The 23,398-nt window shown below is 40.8% G+C and overlaps 1 protein-coding gene across 1 annotated transcript in view; it reads left to right on the forward strand.

Annotated features, from left to right (window-relative positions):
• The first annotated feature begins 3,251 nt into the window (after positions 1 to 3,251).
• Positions 3,252 to 23,398, forward strand: part of LAMA1 (laminin subunit alpha 1) — a 100,207-nt gene continuing 80,060 nt past the window's right edge. The window contains exon 1 of the mRNA XM_039572269.1: positions 3,252 to 3,362. Coding sequence (XP_039428203.1) covers positions 3,278 to 3,362 — 85 coding nt within the window. The 5' untranslated portion in view covers positions 3,252 to 3,277. The remainder of the gene's footprint in view (positions 3,363 to 23,398) is intronic.

The raw sequence follows: 23,398 nt of genomic DNA on the forward strand, positions 1-23,398 counted from the left end.
CTCTGGTTTTGCCAACGGCAATGTTTTTGTCCATAGGTTGTTATCTGTTGGATGGTTGGATTAACATATTCGCTTTGTGCTACATCATCCTAAATATCAGGATTTTCTATTTCTTTCCAGTTGAAACAGTCCTTAAGACAAAAGTAATTAATGAAAATACATCAGAGAGAAAATGAGATTTTAAGAAATTCCCTATAACCACGTCTCTGAGTATTTTTCTGGGTATTTACAGATTTTGTCTTACATTTCAAATTTGTTTGCTTGTTTTGTTTTGTTTTAATTAGCAAGACCAGTAAGTGTGAGGCATTCAGATATCACCGTTCCTAAAGTCTGTGCAATCTCTGTCTCTCTTTCAAGTGAAGCTGGAGCAGCAGCAATTTAATTTTTCTAACTATAGATGTCTCCTGCACTATTTGAATGTGTAGTTCTACTAGCTGTCTTATGCATATATGATATAGTAGCATTCATAGTTTCTGTTTGTGCAGATGGTTTCCAGGGAATGTATAAACATGCACAAAAGTGCCCTAAAATCCTTTCATTCTTGCGCACGTTTCTTCACTCATTCGTGGTCTTACCTGTACCACGGCATTCCATTTTCTCATTGGGTTGGTTTGTCAAAGACTAAGAAATTTCTAATCTTCAACTTGCAATACCTGATGCACTTGCTCGGTGTAAATGTGAAGTTACACCTGCTTAAGAAGCTGAAATTCTCCTCTATCTTCATAATCACTCAAAGCTCATTAGAAAACTATGTTAGGAAAAAATTATATTAATGGTGCCATACCTTGAAAAGAGGATCCTTCTGATTGCCTGGTTTTTTGTAATACCAGCAATGAACTGGGGGAAAAGGAACAATAGAAAACACAGTAATCCTCTTCTCGAAGAATGTACATACTGAAATGAAATTTGAGAAGGATCCGTTTTCCTAGGAAATGATTGTAATGGGCACTGAACAACGGTGATATCCTCTTGCAAACTAATTAGATGGTGGCTGTTTTAGTTGTATAGAGATGTTTAGTTAAACTATAATAACCAAGTCAGATGATAAAGTCCAGAGAGGGATTGCATTTTGTATTTTCTAGCTCTGGTGGAATATTCTGATGAGGATAAATACATGTAATAGTAAACTGGCTCTTATCATTTCATGGCTGTGAGATAGTACTCTTCAGCTTGCTGTTACTTGAATAAATGGTTAAACTGATCATAAAACATTAAACTGGCAGATTTTATGTTGCACAGATGCTCCCTCTTTCTCTTTCCTTTGTACTTGGCTCCCAACTGGTACTTATGATCCTGCACAGAGGATTCCTTAACCTGACCTCTATGATTTTAGAACAAACGACACTTTGGCTCTTGAAATTTGTTGACTTTACTCTCCACAGATGTTTTGCTTTGCTCCTCCTTGCCTGTCCTGAAATTTAAGAAGTTCCTGGTGTGAGCAAAGAATGAATCTTTTGGAAGGGACAGATGTGGAGTGTTATTTATTTTCAGGCTCAAAGGCCTTTGATAAGGTTTTATGGCAGAAATTTTTCATTTTATATCTCCTTGACCCATAGATTTTTTTTCTTTGCCTATGTTTTGAATATAAACATTGCTATACTTTCTCAAGTATAACTCATAACTCTGAGTTACATGATAAAAAATTGCTTTTATATAAAATATGTAACTTACTATTATTTTCCTGAGTTTCCTGACTTCCCTGACTTCTTTGATCAATCAAAAAATCCCCAGCCAACCAAGCTGAAGTCCAAACTCTGCAAACAGCTGCCCACAATTTGAAGAATGCACTTGCAGCCTAACTCTACTCATGCAACTCACACATATTATTGTATTTTGAAATATGGTTTTTAATGCAATACCACAGAGAAGGGCACAAGGTTTTCCGAAAAAATAAACAGCATTTTTTAAACAAGCTTACTTTCTTTTCTTAAAAAAGAGGGATTTCGCATTTGAGAGATGGTATTTGTTGACTAAAATTCCCCTGCCTTAACCAATTTTTGGCATAGAGTTCTTTTCCCAGGAAAGTGTTCCTTGCTGCACCTTCCTTGAAATATTCATTAAAGAGTATTGTAGATACGAGCTTTGTGACCTGACAAACCTTAAAGCAGTAATGCCTAAAGGAGATGAACTTTCCTGATGTACTGAATAAATGTGTTTATCTTGAGAAATCTCTACAACCTTTTTGCTACATTTTATGCTAGTTTCATGAGGTAGCTGATTATTAAAAAGCAGAAAAGATTTCCTATGGGACAAAAAGTAATCAACCTCATAGTTTAACAACTGAGGAGAGAACTCATTTAATTTACAAACATGGCTGATTTGTTGTGTTTATGTGAAACGGGGGCTGAAAAAATATCAGCACGGGAACTAATTTTCAAAGGTGGGGATGACAAGTTCGCAGGGAAAGTCTTAACAGATACTTATTCATTTATTTATTTAACACGTGAAAATATCAGCCGTACAGAAAAGTTGTTTGTTGAATTAGCTTAGCAGTGCTTTCTCCCTCCCCACACTTTTACCTTGTTGTTTCGTATACTCACCTTTCCCCTTCCTCCTCTCCTTGCAAAAATCCTCAGTTCAATAACTACAGCTTTCCAGAACGTTTTAGGCACGGGGCTCGGGCTCGCCGCACCCCGCGCATCACCCGCAAGATGCGGTCGGGACCGCAAGTGCCTCGGGGGCGGTGTTGGGGGCCGGGCACGTGCGGTGCGGGGCGCGGGGTCCCTGAGCGTGTGAGGAGGGGGGTGTGTGTGAGGAGGGATGTGTGAGGAGGGTGTGTGTGTGAGGAGGGATGTGTGAGGAGGGGTGTGTGTGTGAGGAGGGATGTGTGAGGAAGGGGGGTGTGTGTGAGGAGGGGTGTGTGTGTGAGGAAGGGGGTGTGTGTGTGAGAAGGGGTGTGTGTGTGTGAGGAAGGGGCTGTGTGTGAGGAGGGGTGTGTGTGTGAGGAAGGGGGTGTGTGAGGAGGGGTGTGTGTGTGAGGAGGGGGGGTGTGTGAGGAGGGGTGTGTGTGTGAGGAGGGGGGTGTGTGAGGAGGGGTGTGTGTGTGAGGAGGGGGGGTGTGTGAGGAGGGGTGTGTGTGTGAGGAGGGGTGGTGTGTGTGGAGGGGTGGTGTGTGTGGAGGGGTGGTGTGTGTGAGGAGGGGGGGTGTGTGAGGAGGGGTGTGTGTGTGAGTGAGCCCCGGTGGTGCGGGGCGGAGCGGGCCGGGGGCGGCGGGGGAGCATATAAGGCGGGCGGGCTCGGCGGGGCAGGCAGCGTCCCTCCAGCGGCGGCATCAGCGATGGGCAGCGGCGGGCGGCGGCTGCTGCTGGCACTGCTGGCGGCGACTTCGCTGCTGTGGGTGCCGGGGCAGGGCCAGCCCCGAGGTGAGCGCAGAACGGGGGTGCGGGGCTGGGCAGCGCAATGCAAAGCAGGGCAGTGCCTGACAGGCTGGTCTGCAGCCTCACGCCGCGTCCCGGGGCAGCCTTTCGCCCCCGCGGGGCTGGGGGGAGCCTCGGCAGTGTCCCCGTCCCCGCCGGGCACCGCGGTGCGGGGGCCGCGTTGGGCTGCGAAGGGAGCCCGCGGAGGGAGGCGGGCTCGGTCCGGCAGTGTCGACCACACTCTGCCCGACGGCCTCCCCCATCTCCTTTCTCCCTGTTCTCTCCACCATCTCCACGTTTTGCAGCCGCCCTCCCCCACTTTCCTGGAGTCCTTTCTCCTCCCTCGGCGGCGGGGGCCACTCCGCCCGGCCGCCTCCGGGGCCGCCCACTCCCTTTGTGGGAGCCGGGAGACGCTGTGGAGCGGCAGAAACCCGAGGGAGGGGGCGACCCCGCCGCTGCCCGCTCCTGGGGCAGGGGGAGGGCAGCGGCGGCCCGGGGAGCCCCTGGCGCAGCCTCTGTCCCGGCGGGAGAGGGGGCAGAGCCGGGCACGGGCCGCAGTCCCGGGGGTCCCTCTCTGGGGAAGGGAGAGGAGCCGGCAGCCCCGAGGGATGCCGCACGCTGTCGGTAATATAAACCGCATTAAGCTCTGTTATAAGGAGCGGGAAGTGTCCTAAACCACTTTCCGGCTATGAGACGGAGGTAGCACGAAGAAGTAATGGAGATAATTTACAAAAGTTTTCTTATTTTTTTCTTGCACGTGGGCTGGCCGGTGCGTTGTGGCCGAGACACCGGAACGCTCCGCGGCGAGTTCTTCCTCTGTGAATAACTTCATCACACGCATCTTCTTTGTTCGAAGTGCTGTAACTCGGGTTGTCCTGGTGAAACCCAAGTTGCTGAGCACATCGGCTCACTCTGTTGCTGGGTTTCCCGTAGTTGACTCTGCGACGTGCTGGGTTGTGATGGGAAGCGCTGGTAGGCACCAGATGCTCTCACCCTTGGCTTGGGTCAGCTCCTGCTGGGGTCCACAGCAGAATTTCTGCCGATCCCTACTCCCTGCACATGAATTCCATTAGGTCTCTATTAAAAAACAAAAAACAACAACAACAAAAAAACCCAACAACAACAAAAAAGAAATTGAATGGAAAATGGTTGGAAGGCATATGTTGTGCAGATGCATGGCTTGTTTTCTTTATGGTGAAGTATGGTGTTTGAGATGGATGTAGTGTGGGAGATTAGCATCTGGATGTTTACAGACTGCAGTAAAACCGAGTGTTTATTAATATAATTATGTATACAAAATATCCTCTAGGTAAAGAGGACAAAATCAAGCCCAAGTAAATTTCAGAGACCATGTGTCTCAGCTTGTAAATAAATACAATTTACTTTTGTTATGAAAATTCAGTTGTAGAAACAAATGAAATGCCAGACAAAATGATATAAATTTTGCTTTTAAATTTCTTTTTAAGGTAGCATCTTACATACATCAAATAACCTTAATTCAATACTAATTCCTATTTGAATATATACGATAGCATGCAGTTTAAAAGGTAGGAATTTTCCCGAAGCTAGTCATGTGTGGGTGACAAGAGCCAATATATTTTGTTTTTTCATTGACATTTTCAGTGATCTCACTGTAGTAATGTACAGCTTTGTATATTAGCCCACGAGTGCTAGAGGCATCCGGATAAAATACTTGCTTTTTATATCAGTGATTGAAGCTACCAATATATTTGATTGCTTCTAAGCCACCCCTCCTGGGGATATTTAAATTAATAATTAGATTCTTCTAGTTGAAAGATCAGGTCGAGAGACCATTCCTCCTATCAGATTAAGTTGATAGAATTTTTTTTCTCAGCGTGAGAGCACAGATCATCTGAGGAAGCTGAGTTTCAACCCCCCTGGTGGTAAACTGCCTTACAAAATCCACAATTCAAGATAACTGATCCTAAAACAATGTGAAGAATGCGATGCAGATTAGAATAGCCATGTTACTTTTACAGAAAGTAAACAACTGAAGCTCAGACTTGTAAGCATCGTGATGAAGTAAAAATACATTTTTAAGTGAGGCTGGAAAGATTTCTCAGAGCAAGAGAAGAATTTGTCAAGAGAAGTTTGGGGAAAAGGTGCATGGCCATGGAGAGTGCTGTGGTAGAACTCAAAGCATTTCTTGTTTTTCTGTTTCGGTTTTGCTTTTGTCCTGTCAGCAAATGAAGAAACTGGGGTGTACCACAACTGCAAGGGTCTGTCAGAAAGTGCTGAAGTCCAGCCTAGGAAAGTAAAAACACTATACTAAAGTCACTGCACTGAACAACTTTGAAAGTTAATGATTGGTTCTTTCAGCCTAAAGATTAATATCTACAATAGCTATAAAATGTAGTTGGTATTTTAACTACAGGTGTTTTGTTAAAGTGTCCCCATCATAGTGAAAAGTTTGGTTTGTATTTTCAGTCGAGTCTTTTGTATCCACTAATGGAGTAACTCTTCATGAAATGTGTATCTCGGTGTCTAGATGCAGAGGAATTATTTTACAACATCAGAAGCGAAAAGCTATTTTGGAGGCTTGTTGTAGCAGCTTTGCTCTGCTGGAATGCATTCTTTGTTATATTGGAGTTAAGTGATACATGTCTTCAAAGTAGAAAGGCAAATCAGTTAATGATTTTGAACACTATTGCCTATATTTCAAAAATTTGACTCTGCCACTGTCAGGTGATTTTTCTATAATTAAGAAAAATAAAATTCTGCTACTGTAAACTGTGGTAGTGTTAACTTGGAAGGGTACAGTTGTAGACTAAATATTTCCTCGGCTGCATCTCAGTTTGTTTATGTTAGCTGGTGTGCTGAAGTAGCCTGCTCTGTTGTTCCTGTCTGGGGTTTTGGATAAGTGCTGATGCTCAGGGAACTGAATGGCCCCGGGAAGGTGCTCCATCTGGGCAGAGATAAACAAAGGTATTTCACATGCCTGTCACCTGTTGGATTTCAGACCTGCCTTGCTTCAAGGATCTGGTTTAGTAAGTATTCTTAGGCTATGACTAATATACAAATTGCAACATTATGGTCAGCAACCTCATTTTTTTGCTAAAATATAGGTGATATAAATCATGTTGTTAAAGCACTTTCCCAGATTTATGTGGGAGATTTATGTTAATCTCCTTAATGTGAGGTGGCTTGAACCCACATCTCCAATCTCTGAATAGAGTGTTCTATTACCAAGTTGCTGTGACAGGTAATGCAGGGGAGGAGGAGAAGTGTAAGAGGTCTCTCCAGACCTCTCTTTGAAACTGAGCTACTGTACAGCCGAGATAGCCAGTTTCCTTCCAGAAGGAAAATGGGCAAGGAAAATAAAGCTGATGCTTTAGCTGGATCATTAGGGTGCTCAAGATGTAAGGAGAATACAATTGCAGGCCTTCATCTCTTGTTTATTTGCAACAAGCAGCAATAAGGTGTCTGACTTCAGGAGAAACTCTTTTATTGTACCAGTGTCTGCTGGGGTTGGTTTGTTTGTTTTGGTTTTTGGTTGTTTTTTACTGGGTTACTCAAGCCTGGCACCACGCATGGGGTGGTTATGAACCCCACTTAGTGGAGAAGGGCTCTTTGGTGCTTAATTCAGGATGGTGAGTTCCACCTCAGAAGTCATGTGCTTTAACTGTAGGAGTGACAGCATTTGACAGAAGTTTGGGGTGTTGTAGATCTGGCTGTTGATTTGTGAGCCTATGTACATGTATCTTACACTCTCAGCTGCCTCACTACAACCTCATGCATTCAAAGGTGTTTCGTGGAGTGTTACAGTTTCTTCTGACACTTTTAAAACTGAGAGGCAGGCTTCCAAAATGTACTTGGATGCCCAGAAAACTTTGAAGAAAGTTTTGGAGTTTCAAGGTGAGTTGGATGTTGTATTAAGTGCTTCTGTATGAGATGAAAAAAGTACCTTAAGTACTTCACCATACTGCATCTTGGGTTCATGTATACTAGTGGCTTGAATAGACCTTGTTGCTATCAGTCTTAAATATCAATTTTTTTCCCAACATCTACAACAGAGTTAAGTGTTACAGAAAATGAAAAGGTTTCTATCCCCTGCAAAGTCTTGTCTTTTACTTCTAAATATTTTCCTTTAACATTTCTGCTATGCTTCCACCAATGTGAATATTGTTTCCTGATGAAAGAACACTAAAAAACTTCAAGTCCCCTGAGACTTGCAGAACACTTAAAAGCAGTGCTTTTTGCAACTTACAGTGTGAGGCAGGAGACAAGGAGCTAAAGAGTGAGTCTGAGGCAGAATCACTTAACATTGTGGTAAGGTAAAAACTTTTTAATTTTTGGCAAAATTGGGTAGAATGGTATACTTGGCTTTAGTTTTCACTTCTTCCTCAGGGTTGGAAATCTTAATTACAGTGAACCTGTACATCCCTTGTGTCTTTGGGTAGGCTAAGTAGCAGGGCCCCAAGACCCTTATTAGCTGTCCACACTCTTTTTTCATTTGTTAGATTGTGTGAGAAGTCTCACATCCACCCACAAAGGAACACAGGATCAAGGTGGAACAACCAATAAATGAGAGAAATGAGCCCCTGCCAGGGCTGTCCTCTGACAGCCACCAATGTGTTATGGGAGCAGCTCTTCAGGGCTTACAGGATGGGGGTGATAACAGTCTAGAGGGGTATGGGACTCATTATGGCATACAGGGGAAGAACATTTCGGGATCACACACAACTTATTTTGGGATGAATGGAGGAAGGGCCAAAGATGGAGGGGATCAAAGTGGTTTAGGAAAGAGTGAGTGTGTAGGGAGCCATAGTGTGTGTGTGTTATGGGTGGTATGTGTGCAAGGCGGTTTGTGGCTCAGTGATGGGGGGAGCTGTGGGCTGCAGGGGCTCACATGCCAGGTACCAGCAACAGGGGAGATCTGGGGGCTGGGGGGGCCACAGTTACTGAATACAATGAGGCTCCAACTTCAGGTATTTAAGAAATCCATGTTGTGGATGGGCTTTGAAGAAAGCCATATCTGTATATGAATATGTATTTTTCCCTGGAGCAGGGAAGAGGATGAAACCATTGGTGGTGGTTGCACTTGTGTGTTTTTGTCTTTGTGCATCTGCATGGCTGGCCATATGTATTTGCATATATCCATATGTCCATTGCATTATGTGTGTGCCTGTATCTGTGCCTGTTGGGAATATGTGCACAGCTTTACTGGTGGCTGGGCCTGGGAACATGGAGCTGCAGTGGCCATGTCTCTCTCTCGGCCTGCAGGACTTGGTACACCCCAGCAAAACTCTGTAGAAGAGCAGATGTAACTATGGAGCTCTTGACTTTCATTTCCTCTGAGTCTGTTTGGCTGTCAAAGCATTAATGTAGTGGGCTTTGTTCTATGTAGTATTCTAAAAAGGTCAATTTTAGATGACCTGTTGATGATGTCACCTCAAACAAAGGCCACATTGCGTGACTTCAGGAATGCTGACTTTGTGGATACCATTGTGTTAATGTTATAAGGTTCCCTAAGTTCATGATAAGCAGCACAAATATATTTTGACACTTTTATTAAATAGAAATGAGGCTTGATCATATTAAAAGGAATTTGTAGTGTAAAAAAATAAGTGATCTCAACTAGGGGCAAATTTTGCTGATTGAGACCTGACTTGTGGTTGGGGGAGAAGAAAGAACTGAGAAATGTCACTTTTTTGTGGTAGTCTGAAAGGAACATTGTAGACATTTTGTGGGGAAAATGTTGTGCTTGGCATTGATTAGAGCCCTAAATTTAAAATCTGCTTTGCATTTTTTCCCCTCCTTTATTTTGCAAGAAATCACCAACAAGCCACAGACCATTTTCTTTTTTTGTGGAGTACAAAGGTATGTGGCAGAGAAAAATCCCATGAAAGCATTCTAGGTTAGGCTGAAGATTAAGATAAAAAAATACTAGTCTGTTGTAAATATTTTCTCCATTCCCTGAGGGCTTAAAAATGCATCTCTAGAAATTCAGGGCTATCAGTGTGTGTTGATCAGTTGTTGGTATTTGCATCAGTCTCACAAAACTCCTTCAGGTGGGGTTTGCTGCCTTCCCCCACTTATTTTTTTTTCTGTCCTGCAGACATCCCTTCCTGACCAAACAGAGGAATAGTGTGTTGCAAAAGTTTTGTGAGACAAGATTGGTTAGGTCAGCTTGCAGGAATTGTGGTTTGTTAGTTGGCATAAACCTCAGGAGCACATCAGCCAAAGCTTCCATGTATTTATGCTTTTAGGTACTTAAGTGATATCTCAGGGGCTCTGTACTGTACTTCTGAGCTTGAGGATATGGGTACAACTCCCTGGCTTTGAGATTTGAGGCCAGTGCTTCATTTGCTTGTGTGTCAGAGCAAAAATAAGGCTAGGTATATTTGTGTACATTCATTTAGTTACTTCTGCTATTTAAGGACTTCAATGATTTCTCAATCATTCTGTGCTCTTTTTTAGAGGCAGGAAAATACTGCTTTTGCCCTGAAATGTAATTTTTTAATGCACATTTTTGAGTATTAAAAGCTATAGACATAAGTTTTACAGGAAAACTGTAAGACTTGTTCTGTTATTACAGTAGATATAAATAACTGAAAATGGGAAAGCATAAAATTGTAAGACTATAAACTAACTTTCAATATTCTAATAGCAAATAAGTGTAGATGCAGATAATTTAAACTTCTCTTTCCAATGTGAAACAGCAGTTACAATTTCTGAGAAGTGCAGGGCAAAACATACCAATAGAATGCTTTGGTTTTACCTGAAAACCTGATTTTTAATTTTTTTTTTTAAGTATCTCTGGAAAATCACTACTGTTTCAGTGGCCATGTGAGCTCAGAGAGACATTGGAAGGGAGGTGGATTCATGGCAGGCATTGTCACCCACTGCCCTTTCCACAAGTTCAACTTGGCAGGCTTTGTAAAGCTGCAGCTAATGTGGGCCGATGGGCTCATGGGCTGACTGGGTTGGGTTTTTTTTGTCATTTCTGAGCTTTTCCTACCAGGCAAAGGCTGAGAAGATCTCACTGCTGCTTTGTGTAGGCTGAGTAGATGTCAGCCTTTAGCAATAAATTCCTTCTGTTTTGTCATCTTTAGCTTGTTAGCTTTTGCTGATTTTTTTTTTTTTTTAACTGTCATTTGATACAGTAACAACTCTGTCAGAGATATTCCCTAACCAATTCTTTTAGATTAAATATTCAGATTTGAAAGTTGTTTTGCTAGCATAATATAATTCCTGTCTGTGAGCTCATTTATTGCATCTTGATTCCCGCATGAGAATAAAGGTTAAAAAGCTGTTTAAGAAATGGTCTTCCCACAGTGGAAATTGGTTTTTTCTCCTTGGCTCTGCCTGCATTTTTATTGCTGCTTGCTCAAAAATGACCTTGAAAATAGGCCGATGTCCACTACCTTCTTTATTGTATTTCTGTAACTTCTATTTGCTGAAAGTCTGAGAGTACCTGTACACGTAATTTGAAACAACTCCTCAGTCTTAATTTGATTCTTTGATTTTTTTTTTTTCCTTGTGGATCTGATGAAGCAAGAAGTTTTTAATAGCAAAATCCTAGCACTGCAAATGAGAAGGGTAGGTCTTGCTGACTGCAAAAAAAATGTTGGAATTCAGTCATTGAGCATAAATGCGAATTGGAGCTGTCACTGATGGTCACTTAGATTAGTATTGATTGTTTTTATTACATTTTTGAAAGCATGACTGGAATTTTGCCTTCTGTCACAAAACCCTAAGATGTGTGTAAAGAAATGTTTGCGTGGGAAGGAGAGGAAAAAGCCCAGTAGCAACTGAGACATCCAGTGCAATTTGATTGTGGCTGGGTGCTGCCTTGCCAGGGAGGACTGGAGCAGGGATCCAAGTCATACCTCATTTTTTGTGCGGATGCTGGCAGAGTGAGCTTTGCAGCCAGGGCACAAGGTGTTGGGCAGGCTGGGTGCCTGGGAGAATGGCAGCCCTGGGGAGCCTGACTGCACCTCTGGTGCTCCCTACCCAGGCAGAGCTGCTGCCAGGCTGGATGGAGCCCAGCCAGGCTTCACTGACTCCCCGGGTTATCCCAGATCCATCTATGGGTATCTAGACAGTGAGTGAATGGGGGGAGTCTAGCACCAGCAGTAGGCTTGTACTTGAAAAACCGGTTAACTGAATTCCCCCTTCCTTGTTTCTTTACAGAAGTGAGAAATCCAGCTCCTGAAAGTCCTTCACTACTGATAAAACTGTGCTAGAGAGTCCACTGGTTTTTCTTGTCTAGTTTTAATTCAAATACATGAATAGCTAATGTGTGTTTTGTTATTCTGCATGCCACACCATTTATATATTTTACTTCCCTTTACAGTGCTGTCTTTTGTGCATATCTTGCACTGCCTTAGGAGGAGAGGGCATAAAAGGCTTGTAACTGTGCGCCAATGCCTCTGATGATTAAGTTGTTTCTACTTTATTGGCTGAGAAGGGCTAGATAACAGAAGTTTGACTTGAAGGTTCTTTGAATTATCAAGATCTGTGGAAACCCTGTGGTTTAAATTAGGGTTGTGAAATATATGCTGTTGAAATTTCTAGGATTCCTTTTATTGAGCTTGTAGTCTCTCAAATGTGTGCTCAATGCCTTCTACTAGAAAACACCCTTTAAAATATGCTAAAGAGATAAAAATTTTGATGGCAAAATGGAGGATCAAATCAACTTCACTGACTTTGGGAGAGTTGCTGTGGATTTACATCACATCTACTGATACTTCTTCATTCTTTCAATAGTTGCTAGCTAATGCGTTCATTTTGTGTGTCTCTTTTTTAATTACCAAAGTAGTTCAATTCATTCCTATGTGACAACGTATCTCTTACAAGATAAAGAAAAAAGTTTGTATAAATAGAAAGCAAATCTGTTGTGTTGCCATGATTTTTTTACTATAACTGGGTTATTTAGATATTATCAATAAATCTCACTAAGACTTGATCAGAATTTTAGAAACCGTGCATTTTTTTGCTAATGCAGAAATGTGAACTTGATACTGAAATTGTCTTTAGATGCTAACATGAATTTTAAACTAAAAGTTACAGGAATTGAGTCCTTTCCAGACCTATCCCAATTTATCTTCCTTGAAGTTGGTTTACAGTGTGTCTGCCAATGTTCTCCAGAGCAAGTTCATCAATGCTAAAGGCATGCAGCAAATGCAGAGTCCATCCTTGGATGACCACTGTTTACTTGGTCACACTAGGGGCAGCTTAGTTTTGTGCACATTTGATAATATTGTAATGGGAATATTTCTAATTGAACAAATGATTCTGCAAAGTACAGTGCAGGTCTTCTGTGAGGTGGAGGAGGCAACCCTTGGCAGGCAATGAGAAAGAGATACATGTGGTGGGGTGGGGAACTTCCAGATGTATTGTGTATTGACTGAAGGATCTTTCCACAGTGACGAGTGGCAGGATGTGATCTAAAGGCAGTGATGAAGCAATAGGGACAAATCATGGCTGCTGGAGGACAGCTGTGTTCAGTGGCTGTCTTGGTGTGGGTCAGAGGTTGCCCATGCTGATGTTTATCTCCACTGATGCACCATGTTGCTCAGAAACTTCACTGTGGGTTCTTGGTGTAAAGGTCCGCTGTTGCTGTGCTGCCATGGCTAACAGTGGTGACAGACACATCCAAGTTTGGGTGTTTCTGGTAGGCTGAGAATCCTGCAGCAGTGATAGGAAAAGAGGGTAGGAAGGGGATTCTTGGTGGTACAGTGGCAGGGAAGAGGTCAGGATGTTTGCCCCAAGGAGGAAAACCATTTTGTATACCGCAGAGTATCGACAGATTATACAATCTCTCTAAAATCTCAGCAGCCCTCCTTCTCTTTTCTGTTCTTAAGGACAATGGGAAATAAGCTGCCCGCTCTGCAGCTCTACCAATGTTGCTGCATTTCCCGCAGTCATCAGCAAAAAATGTTTAGGGTGTTTCGGGCAGGATCAAACTGTGCCTTGCTATTATTTTAGTGTCACTGTAACATTGCTGAATTTTAAATTAAACTACTTGAACTCTCAGTCTGCTAGAATTTCCCTTAAAAATTGTGCTTTGGGCTGAAATGCATCATTCTTGTTTTCAGGCCAAAGGCAAAATACTTTCAGAACACTTGATTAAAATTCCATGTGACTGGTGGAGTTCTTGAGCATTAATGGCAGTACAGAAGAGAACTTTAAAAAATATTGTTTGCTTTTCCCCCCTCCTTCTTAGTTTTTGAATACTTAAAATTACCCTTTTTAAGGAATTTATCCTGTGTAACACAAATGACTTTGAATTTCATGAAGGCATTTACTGTAAAATAATGAAATAAGAATCTGCACATGGTGAGAGTTTGAAACACAAAAAATATGCAATGGTTGACTTGCTACTAATGTTTTTAAACAGTTGCAATTTGTGCCTTGTACATTTGTATATCTGTGTGCCTGGAGACCAGAAGATGTAAGACTAAAGAAAGCATGGTGGTTTGCAGTTTTACATTGTTGCCTAGAGTAAAATGCCTAGGGAAAAAAAAGTAGCAGGATGTATTCTACTTTTTACAGAGAGCAGAAAGCCACCTCTATAGCATGTTGAACAGTAGGTTACTACTGAAATTTAAAAAAAAAAAAAAAACCGACAGATTTTTCCCAATTAACCTTTAAAATCAGAGATTGCTTAATCTTGTCAGTAGAGTTAAGGGAATGACCAAGTTTTGCATGTCTTTGGGGTTACACAGTTGCAAATCCTTTCAGGTCCATTCAAGCTGGAGGAAATGTGCTTCCTTTTACCCAGGAAGATCTGGCAGTGATACAGGGCTGTACATGCCCTGATAATGGCTTTGTGCCTGTTGGAATGAAAACATTTTTCTTCCGTGTCTGGAAACAGGAGAACTAGTAGTTCTGAGATGCCAAAACCTCTTCAACTTGAAATAGCTTTTGTTAATAAATAGAAAAATTCCACTTAATTTAAATAGAAATTTAGCTTCATCTAATGCAGCTGCAATTTCTAATACTAAGGAAGTTACAAATCTTTTCTTTTAAATTAAGTGAAATAAATTTTGGGTTTATGTACAGCTAGTTAATAACAAGCTTTCACTAAGTGAAAAATACATTTCAGAGTTCCTTTGTAGTGCACCAACTTCATTTATGATCACAACTAACTGATGATGCCAACTGACTCAAGGGCATTTCTAAGTGTTTTAACCTTCTTAATGTTTACATGGGGCAAAAAGTAGTAACATTTTGTTTGGCTGTGATACTGAATCACAGTACTGAAGTGAGTGGGACCTCTAAACCTTTAAAATTCTTCTCAAGCTCAGGTCTCCTAGAATTTGCAAGTGATAAATGGAAATTTAGAATTAGAAGAGGGCTTATAGATACTTGGGTCATAACCTCCTTTCTATTATAATGAATGATTTGGTATGCAGCCTAAAGCTGCACATTTATGCATGCTAATTTAATTAGGATTAAACCCAAGAGGATTTTCGTTTACAAGTAAGACAGTTGCTTCACGTTGAAAACTGGTGATACAAAAGTTCATGGGGAGGTATTATTTAAGGAGTCATATTAAGTGGGAGTGGGGAAAATCTACTTTGGGTCCTCCATCAGTAAGAACAGAAATGTTTAGTTTTGTTGATATTGGGCCACATCTTGAGTGACAAGTGACTGCCATCCCTAGTCTTGGACATGCCAGTCACACTGCCAGCACTTCTGTTCTGTTTCTCTAAGCTAATATTGTGTCTTAGGCAGCATATATGCAAAACTGACAAGACACTGAACTCTAATAGCTGTGGCTTGTATTTACCTCAGGTTTGAGGGAAGATTGTTCCCAACTGATGACTTCAGAAAAAAGCTAGTGTAATGCTAAAAGAAAGAACAACCTCCAAACCAACAGGCAAAATGATGCAGACTCCTCAATGTGTGGAAAAAGCTTTGGGTGAACAAGAAAGAACTAATTTCATGGTCTGGCAGGTTTGTTGTTCCTTGGCAGCCTGCCCATCTGTCAACTTTTGGCTCTTTTGCTTTGGTGTAAATGCTGTGACAATTTCTGGGCAGATTCCTGAACTGGCCAACGGCATATAAAAAAATCAATACTTGCAAGACATGACTTGACAGAAGAAATATTGATTATACTTTGGAAATGCATGATAGAATACTCACAAATTACTTACCTTTCATATCAAGTTGTACTGTCTGATGCTGAAAACTAGCATGAAAGTGAAGTTTCTTTTCATTCTACTACCGCTTAGTTTGTTCTAATTGAAATATGCAATAGGTTACTGCCAATATTGATGGTATTAGCAATTTTTGTGATAGGATTTCTTATTTATCCCCAGGAACTTTTTGGTTTTTTTCTCAAATCCCTGAAATCTGTGAAGGAACCAAGCCATAATATTAGAAACCACATTCAGGGCTTGGATGTAAGCTGTTAAACCTATTGAATTCACCAGTGTTTTCTATGCTCAGGCTGTCAAAGATGATGCTCACTCCTTTGGGAAACAAGGTAGCTCATTTGTAGGAATGTCTGGTTGGGGCTGAAAAGCTCAAACTTCTTCAGTTTGAAGCATTTGCACTCTGACCATGTCTTTGCATCCTTATTCTCTCTGCTTTCAGTTTAAGTACATATGTTGAGACAGTCTCTGTGATCTACATCTGTGTTTGCAAGCTGAGCATGAACAGACTCAGAAGGTGGGACATGGTGAAGTTTGTACCAGCTAACTTGTTAACACTTAACTTTCTAACTGAATTTATAATACTAGTTTAGACTGAGTACTAACACTAAAAAAATCTAACCCATCTGTGATATTAAAAATGCAATACTTTTTGTAAGCAAACACTAGTTACTGTATAACTGAGTGGACAAGCTTCAGTTTTATTCTGCAGATGTATTAGTATTACTTGGCTTTCCCTTTTCTAAACATTTAATCTGGAAGTCTGGAATTTCTTTGTTGCGGACATTTTTTAGTGAGTTTGATAATTCCCTAATTTTATTTCATTTACCTGATACTCCTATTCCCAATACTGTTGTATGTTGGGAAATTTAGCATCTTGTAGTGAGCACTTAATTGGGACATGTTGCTTTCCTTATTCTTTCTTTATCTTAGTTTTCCAATGCATTTTGTATATAACATGCTTCATACACTTTGAAATTCAATATTTTTTTAGAGCTCAGGTTTTCTACCCTCCTTTGGAAAAGAAAAAGCACTTTTTTGAAAAAAACTTGTTCAAATTCTGTTACATTGGGCCCATCAACCTGGCTATATGCTGGTATTTGGGAATTTTAAGGAAGACATGCAAGTTATGCCAGACACTTGCTCTTTAACCTTCACAAACTATATTGATGAAACTAGTTGTGGGAGAATAGTACAGCTGGCATTCATTCTTGAATGAGCAAACTTTTGCCTACTTCGTTTGCAGTCTGAGTTTGGCAGAATTTTATTAATTTGTAATAAAAGTGTAAGTGTTGTAACTTTATTAACTTCACTAATTTGCAGTGTTGTAATTATTTTCAATACATTTCTGAGCACTGAATGCTAGTTAGCACATCATCTAGCCTAAGGCAGAGCACGGTAGGTAAAAGGCTTTTGCTGTAGTATCCTGTCTGCATTATGGCTCTCATTAATAATGCTGAGTACACATAAGCAACTGAAGGAAAAAGTATTTGGCAGAGAAGACTTTGCCATTTAGAAGAAGGGGCAAGGTTTCATCCTCTGTAGCTTGCTTGCGCTCTAACAGCTTGCAGAGTTCAAACAGAATGTTTTTTGTTACATTAACTGCTGTAGTGAATTTTTTTGTTATCCTTTTTTCTGGTGCTCCAGTTGGATTGTTTCAGTGGGATTTGCGAAAGCTTGACTGGATCAGAGCTTTAAAATAATCAGCAGACTGTTCTGAAAGCAAGTTGTTGAGTGTTCAGCAAATGGCTGTAAAGTAATCTGTTTTACAGATAACCTGAACTCATCCCAGGGTCTGATGTGGAGTATACTTCTTTTCTGTGAGTGACCAGGCTCTGCAGTACAAAAGATCATGATCTTTTACTTACCTGGGTGTGCAATGCAAACAGAACAGCGATATCTGGATAAAAATTCTAAACTTATTCTCATGTGTGTTAACAAAACTGTCAAGAATTTAAGAAGTTATTCTGTTCCAGTTGGTGCTGATGAGGTCTGAAGATCCACACTGTTGGAAAAATGCAAACTGCCAAGAACTCAGAAGGGTAAGAAGTCTAGAAAATGGACAGTGGGAAGATTGAGAGGGTTGTTTACAGAGTCTGGAAAAGTGTGTGATAACAGCCTTTCAGGTAAACAAAAGTTGTAATCAAGATCATGACTGATCATGAATGCAGCCAAGAGGACTGAAAATTTGTTACTTTTAAAGTGATAAAGTGCCAGACTAGACTTGTCAGGGATGTTGAGGAGTATCTCTCATTGGAAGCTCTTGAGAACAGATGGAACTTAGAATGTTCTTACATTAAAAGCTGATTAAATTAAATAAATGTAGTATAGTATTTCTGTGATTGACACATTAGTCAGCTTTGCTCTACAGTATGAGAAGAAATAGAGAACGGGTTTTAAGAAAAGATAGTGTTCTGTCAAGGTAGAGGCTTCTTTTTAATCTGAAGTAGTTTTATCTATACATTGCAAATTAAAGTTTGCAGATGTTCTGCTAAAATACCCCATACTCATCAGTTAAATCCTGTAAACTTGATGTTTTGCTAGCAGAAATTCTCTTCTCTGTAGAGCTACAGCAAAAGGAGTGATCAGTTTTCAAAATAATTTCTAACTAGTGGCTTGCTACCTAAACTTGTTGTGTAAGTTGTGGTGAAGCTTTCAGCTTTTCAAGTGGCTTAATGCTGCAGCTAACACGTTTTCAGGCAACATCTCCACAAAGTGGATTATAAGGCAGTTTGAGTGTTATACCCCACATTTCTTTCTGACTCTAAGAACAGAGAATTAGTACCTTAATTCCCATAGTTAGAAGTTAGCAATTTCAGCCCATTTATTTTAGGGAAACCAGCCTAGATATTTGATGTGATTACAGGGTAGGATTCTGATGAAAGTGCATAGAGAAGGTTAAGCTAGGGATGCTTGCTGGTAAAATATAATGAGGATAAATCTGTTGAGCAGGCCAGGAATCTGAACCCAAGCCTGATGGTTCCAGGGCTTTTATTTAGTAAACTCATTTAATCCAAAATTGAATCAGACAGAACAACTAAATCAAATCTGTGCTATTGAAAACTGAGAATGTTATAAAGAATGTGACCTCAACTTCTGCAGTGTAATGCTGTTACATATTTTATGCATTCAAATACTGTGACATTTTATTACATTTTGTCCTTAGTCCATTCTGTTCTCCTGAAGTGCATCAAACTATTCTGAACAACTGTCACTGTGTACTCTGTAAATGTTTTCAGTAAGTGGAGAATCCATTGCTTGTGAGCAAACCAGCATTGCCGGCTTGTTGTGAGCTGCTGATTGCCCTAACATTTTTAAAGACACAAACTTGCAAATGAGACCCCTTCAAGTATTTCTGTGTTCTGAAAAATGACACAATAAAAGCTCATTGTTACTGAATACATCAGCTCTTTATGTTTTTAAGTCAGATCTACTTTGTTCACTTGCGAATTACTGCTTTATTACACTCAGCACAAAACAGCCAAAATACTTAAAGAGAAATGAGGCTGTTGGCATTGCTGAATGTCTCAATGTTGCTCACTGAAATCTGGTTTAGAGTCTGCATTGTATACACTAACGAACAATCCAGAAAACTTTCTGGACTCGGTTCTTGGCTTGTTTCATATATTCTTTTGTGTTCATTTCCCATCAGTTTGTCTTCTTTGAAAAAAAACCCCAACAAACTCCCCAATTTAGTTCGCTGCTAAGAAATATCAGACAGATCAGTGAATCTGGATTCAGAAGGAAACTGTCTTAAATGTGGCCTTATTGTAAGAGTTTTGCCATCCTTACTGTGTTGATTTGGATACAAAAATGTATTATTGTCTTTATTGTGCTTATTGAACATATTTGGTGATGTAGTGAAGCCCATGTAAAGCAGAACTCTCATGTGCATCCTTCTGTTTCTACAACTGTTTGTAAAAGAAATTATTTTTATCAGCTATGCCTCTGCAAGGAAGATTTTTATTCTGGGGTCTGTCTCCCTTTCTTCACATACCATCTGTAAAAAGTAGTTTTACCCTGTCTGTCACATTGTGAAAATTCGTACAGTTAAACATGGTCAAAAACACAGATCATGCATGCATTTTGCCGAAGTGCACAAATCCACTTACCTTCTACCCAAAACAGAGCAGTGATGAAATATTATTTATCTTCTGATTGAAAGAATCATTAATCAGAAAATGAAATTGGGGTTTCATTCAGGTCTATCTGTACAAAATGCAGCCTAGGATCCTACATTGAGAAAACCTAAATGGAAGGAAGGGAAAAAAATATGTCTAAAGAGCCTTTGATAGATGGCACACAAATGTATGTGATTTTCATATTTGCATTTAGTGATGGATATGTGCTATGGGCTCAGCATGGAGAGTAAATCTAGTGTTGTTGGACTGCAGTGATGCTGCTTTACATGCTCAGGGTATCTGAGCTGGACAAAATGCTCAGTAAGCCCAGGTGTGTCAGACCCATTGCATAAGTACTATGGAATGATTATAAGTACTACGATCTTCTCGTGTGCAGTGAATCAGGTGTATCCAGAATGAAACAACAGATATGCACTGGCCACAGCTGGAGTTGCCAGGATCTTGGACATGTCCCACATCCTTGGAATGCTTCTTGGTGAGAATTTCAGGGTGCTTGGTAGTCTATATATGTAACAAAGCAAAAGCTTACAAACCTGCAAAGAATTAACTTGAGTCTCCAGGGAAGATGATGATATTTACATCAGCAACAAGGAGCTCATGAGGACTTCTGTATAATGTGGTTTAAAGTAGAATAATTCCCAAAGAAATGTAGGCTGTATGCTGGGCCATTAACTTTACAATAGAGGGATAGCTGTCCTGGCTAGAGATGTCTTTTACTCAGGCAATCCATGACGACCTGTGTGAATTATCAGTACTTTGAATCTGCCCCAATAGGCTGCATGCTCCACCTGTCCCCGTTCATTTTGAAGAATCAGAGTCAATAGGCACACACTGAAGCACATAAAATAGAAATTGCCTCATCTACCTTAAAGCTCGTTGCCTGTCTTCTTTTTCCCTGGCATACTGCATGCTGACCAACTCTTCATAATTTAAAAATGTTACAACTGGCTTCATTATGAACAAGGTTTTCCCTGAGTTTTGCTGAAACACTAATGCTATGTCCTTCACCATAAGTTCTGCCTGCTGAGCTATACATACAGCAAATCCATCTAACCTGAATTAGTTCTTTTCATTTCCTGAAGGATTGAACATTGTAGAGTGTGGATGTGACAAATTCTGCCCTATCCACATTGCAGGTCACCTTACTAGGGATGTAATTCCCTCCACTCCCTCTGAGCTTGGAGTGTTTTGTCTCTGTCAGAAAGCTCTGAATGACATAATTCTGACCATGCCCTCTCAGATTTTCAGTTCTCTCTCACTGAGTTTTAGTCATGCATCTGGCTAAAACCAAATCCTCACAAATGAGAGCAACTTGCTTGAACATCTAATGAAAACATTGTACTCGGCTTTTGTGCTGAGCAGTAGTGAACCCATTGTTATTCTTTCTCAAGGTCAAATTAACATCTATACACTTCATTTTCTGGCATTGGAGTGTGTGAGAATCCCTGGTTTGAGGCAAATGAGCATCAGAGTAGCTGGAAAAAAGAGAAAGAGTTCGCCTTACCATGAAAAGAGCTGGCCAGCAGTTAGAAGTAAATGAGTTTAATTTAAAAATTCTTCCAGCTTTTCTCAGGACTACCACAGTCTCTTGCAAAATGCTGAGCAGTAATTCCAAAACAGAGATGGGTCTGATGGTGGAAAACTGAAGTAACAAGCACTTAAGTGCCAAGTTAGCTGCAAGGTACTTTTACAAATAGAATATAGTCAATCAAACCAGATTAGTGAGCTGAGAAGTCTAGTGCTGGATTTGGTACAGATCCATATGGATCTGTTGCTGTCTCTCAAGGCTGGCTCAGAACTACAGTTGCCTAATATGATAATGGAGCCTGATAGCTCAGCAGTGATAAAGACTACCAGTGGTGGTTTTTGCATGGAGCAATTGCCTTCCTTACTAGTGGGAATAAGATCATAACTCCCCTTCAATCTATCATTTGTGCTGTACTTTAGATAGAAAACTGTGAAAGTTAAATGGATGAAGGGTCTCGAGGGTAAGTCCTATGAGGAGTGACTGCGAGGGCTGGAGTTGTTTAGCCTGGAGGAAAGAAGGTTCAGGAGAGGCTTTTGTCACTCTCTACAACTACCTGAAAAGGAGGGTGTAGCCAGGTGGGGGTCGGCCTCTTCTCCCAGGCAACAAGCAATAGGATGAAAGGACATAGCCTTAAGCTGTTCCAGGGGAGATTCAGGTTTGAGGTCAGGAGGAATTTCTTCATGGGAAGAGTTGCTAAACATTTGAATGGACTGCTCAGGGAAGTGGTGGAGTCCCGGTCCCTGGAGGTATTCAAGAAATGATTGGGTGTGGCACTTGGTGTCACAATCTAGTTGACAATGTGGTAATCAGTCAAAGGTTGGACTTGATGATCTCTGAGGTCCTTTCCTAAGGGCTAAATGATGCTGTGATGTCCTTAAAAATGCAAATATAATTCGCTAAAGGTTCAGTTTAATGGTATCTTCTGATGGAGTTTTGTGTCTGTTATGGCCACTTGCATTTCACACCAGGATATGATGACAGTCAGCTGTTTATCTGTAAATGGCTCTTTTAAGACACTATTCTTGATCTTCCCTGAAATCAGTGGCTGCACCTCTGCAGTTTGCCTTAAAATCTAATTGTGGTAAAGAGATTCAGAGGTGAACATAATCAGCTAGGATTTGAAGAGATGCAGTACTTTGCAGGAAGAAGCTAACAACCTCTTTCTTTTTTTATTTGGATCCTGGGGCAAAACTCCAGTGCAACTCACTTGGATTGAAATGCTCTTTTTTATCTCTGTGGGACCTGAAGAACTCATCATAAGATAGCTTTGCTATTCCTTTGGCACAAGTATGTTGACTGAAGGTTATTGGATGCAAATTATTTCACTGTAGCAAATGATGTTGGAAAGAAATGGCAGGGCTACTGTGTAATGTGAGTGAAGGTAATGGGTGACCTGAGAAGTAATGGATATCTCTTGAAGACAGGCTCATAGGCCCCTGCACAAATAGTAATGAATACTGAATAAGAAAAATTTTATATCATTTCAGAGTAGTGTTAAAAAGGAAACCCTCTTCCACCACTGAACTTTATTGTCCAGTAGGAAAGCAGAGGGCAGAATTTCTTCTTTGCCTCCATCTTTACATCTGGAGCTACACTGCACATGAACTACATGAGGGGAGAGAAGCCTGTGCAGAAAACCTCTTACTGGCAGAAGAGCTTCACTAGAGTGGTCAATAAGATGTCTTCAGCATCCTCATCTGCATCAGATTTAGGTATAATGAGAACAAGGCATCTGACCTAGTCTGGATTTAACATCAATGAAGTCAGGATTCAAAAAAAATAGAAAGCTCCATCTCCCTCCTATTAAATTTCAAGTATAGCACAATTGAAAACACACTGTTTGTTATTCATACTGTGGTGCAGAATTTGGTAGCCAAATTTTCAATAGCTGGAGGCAAGTCTTGAATACCACTGAAACTTTTTGCCAGGCTTTCTAGGGTAATGCAATTACTGGGGAAAGACACTTTAAAGGAATATTGAATGTAGCCTTGTTGAGATCACAGAATCACAGAATTTTTAGGGTTGGAAGGGACCTCTGGAGATCATCTGGTCCAACCCCAACTGCCAAGGCAGGGTCACCCTGAGCAGGTTACACTGGAACTTGTTCAGGTGGGTTTTGAATGTCTTCAGAGAGAGAGACTCCATGACTTCCCCGGGCAGCCTGTTCCAGTGCTCTGCTACCCTCAATGTAAAGAAGTTCTTCTTCATGCTGAGGTGAAAGTTCTGTTTTAGTTTATGGCCATT

Source organism: Corvus cornix, chromosome 2, assembly GCF_000738735.6.
Source record: "Corvus cornix cornix isolate S_Up_H32 chromosome 2, ASM73873v5, whole genome shotgun sequence".
Classification (NCBI taxonomy): Eukaryota; Metazoa; Chordata; class Aves; order Passeriformes; family Corvidae; genus Corvus; species Corvus cornix.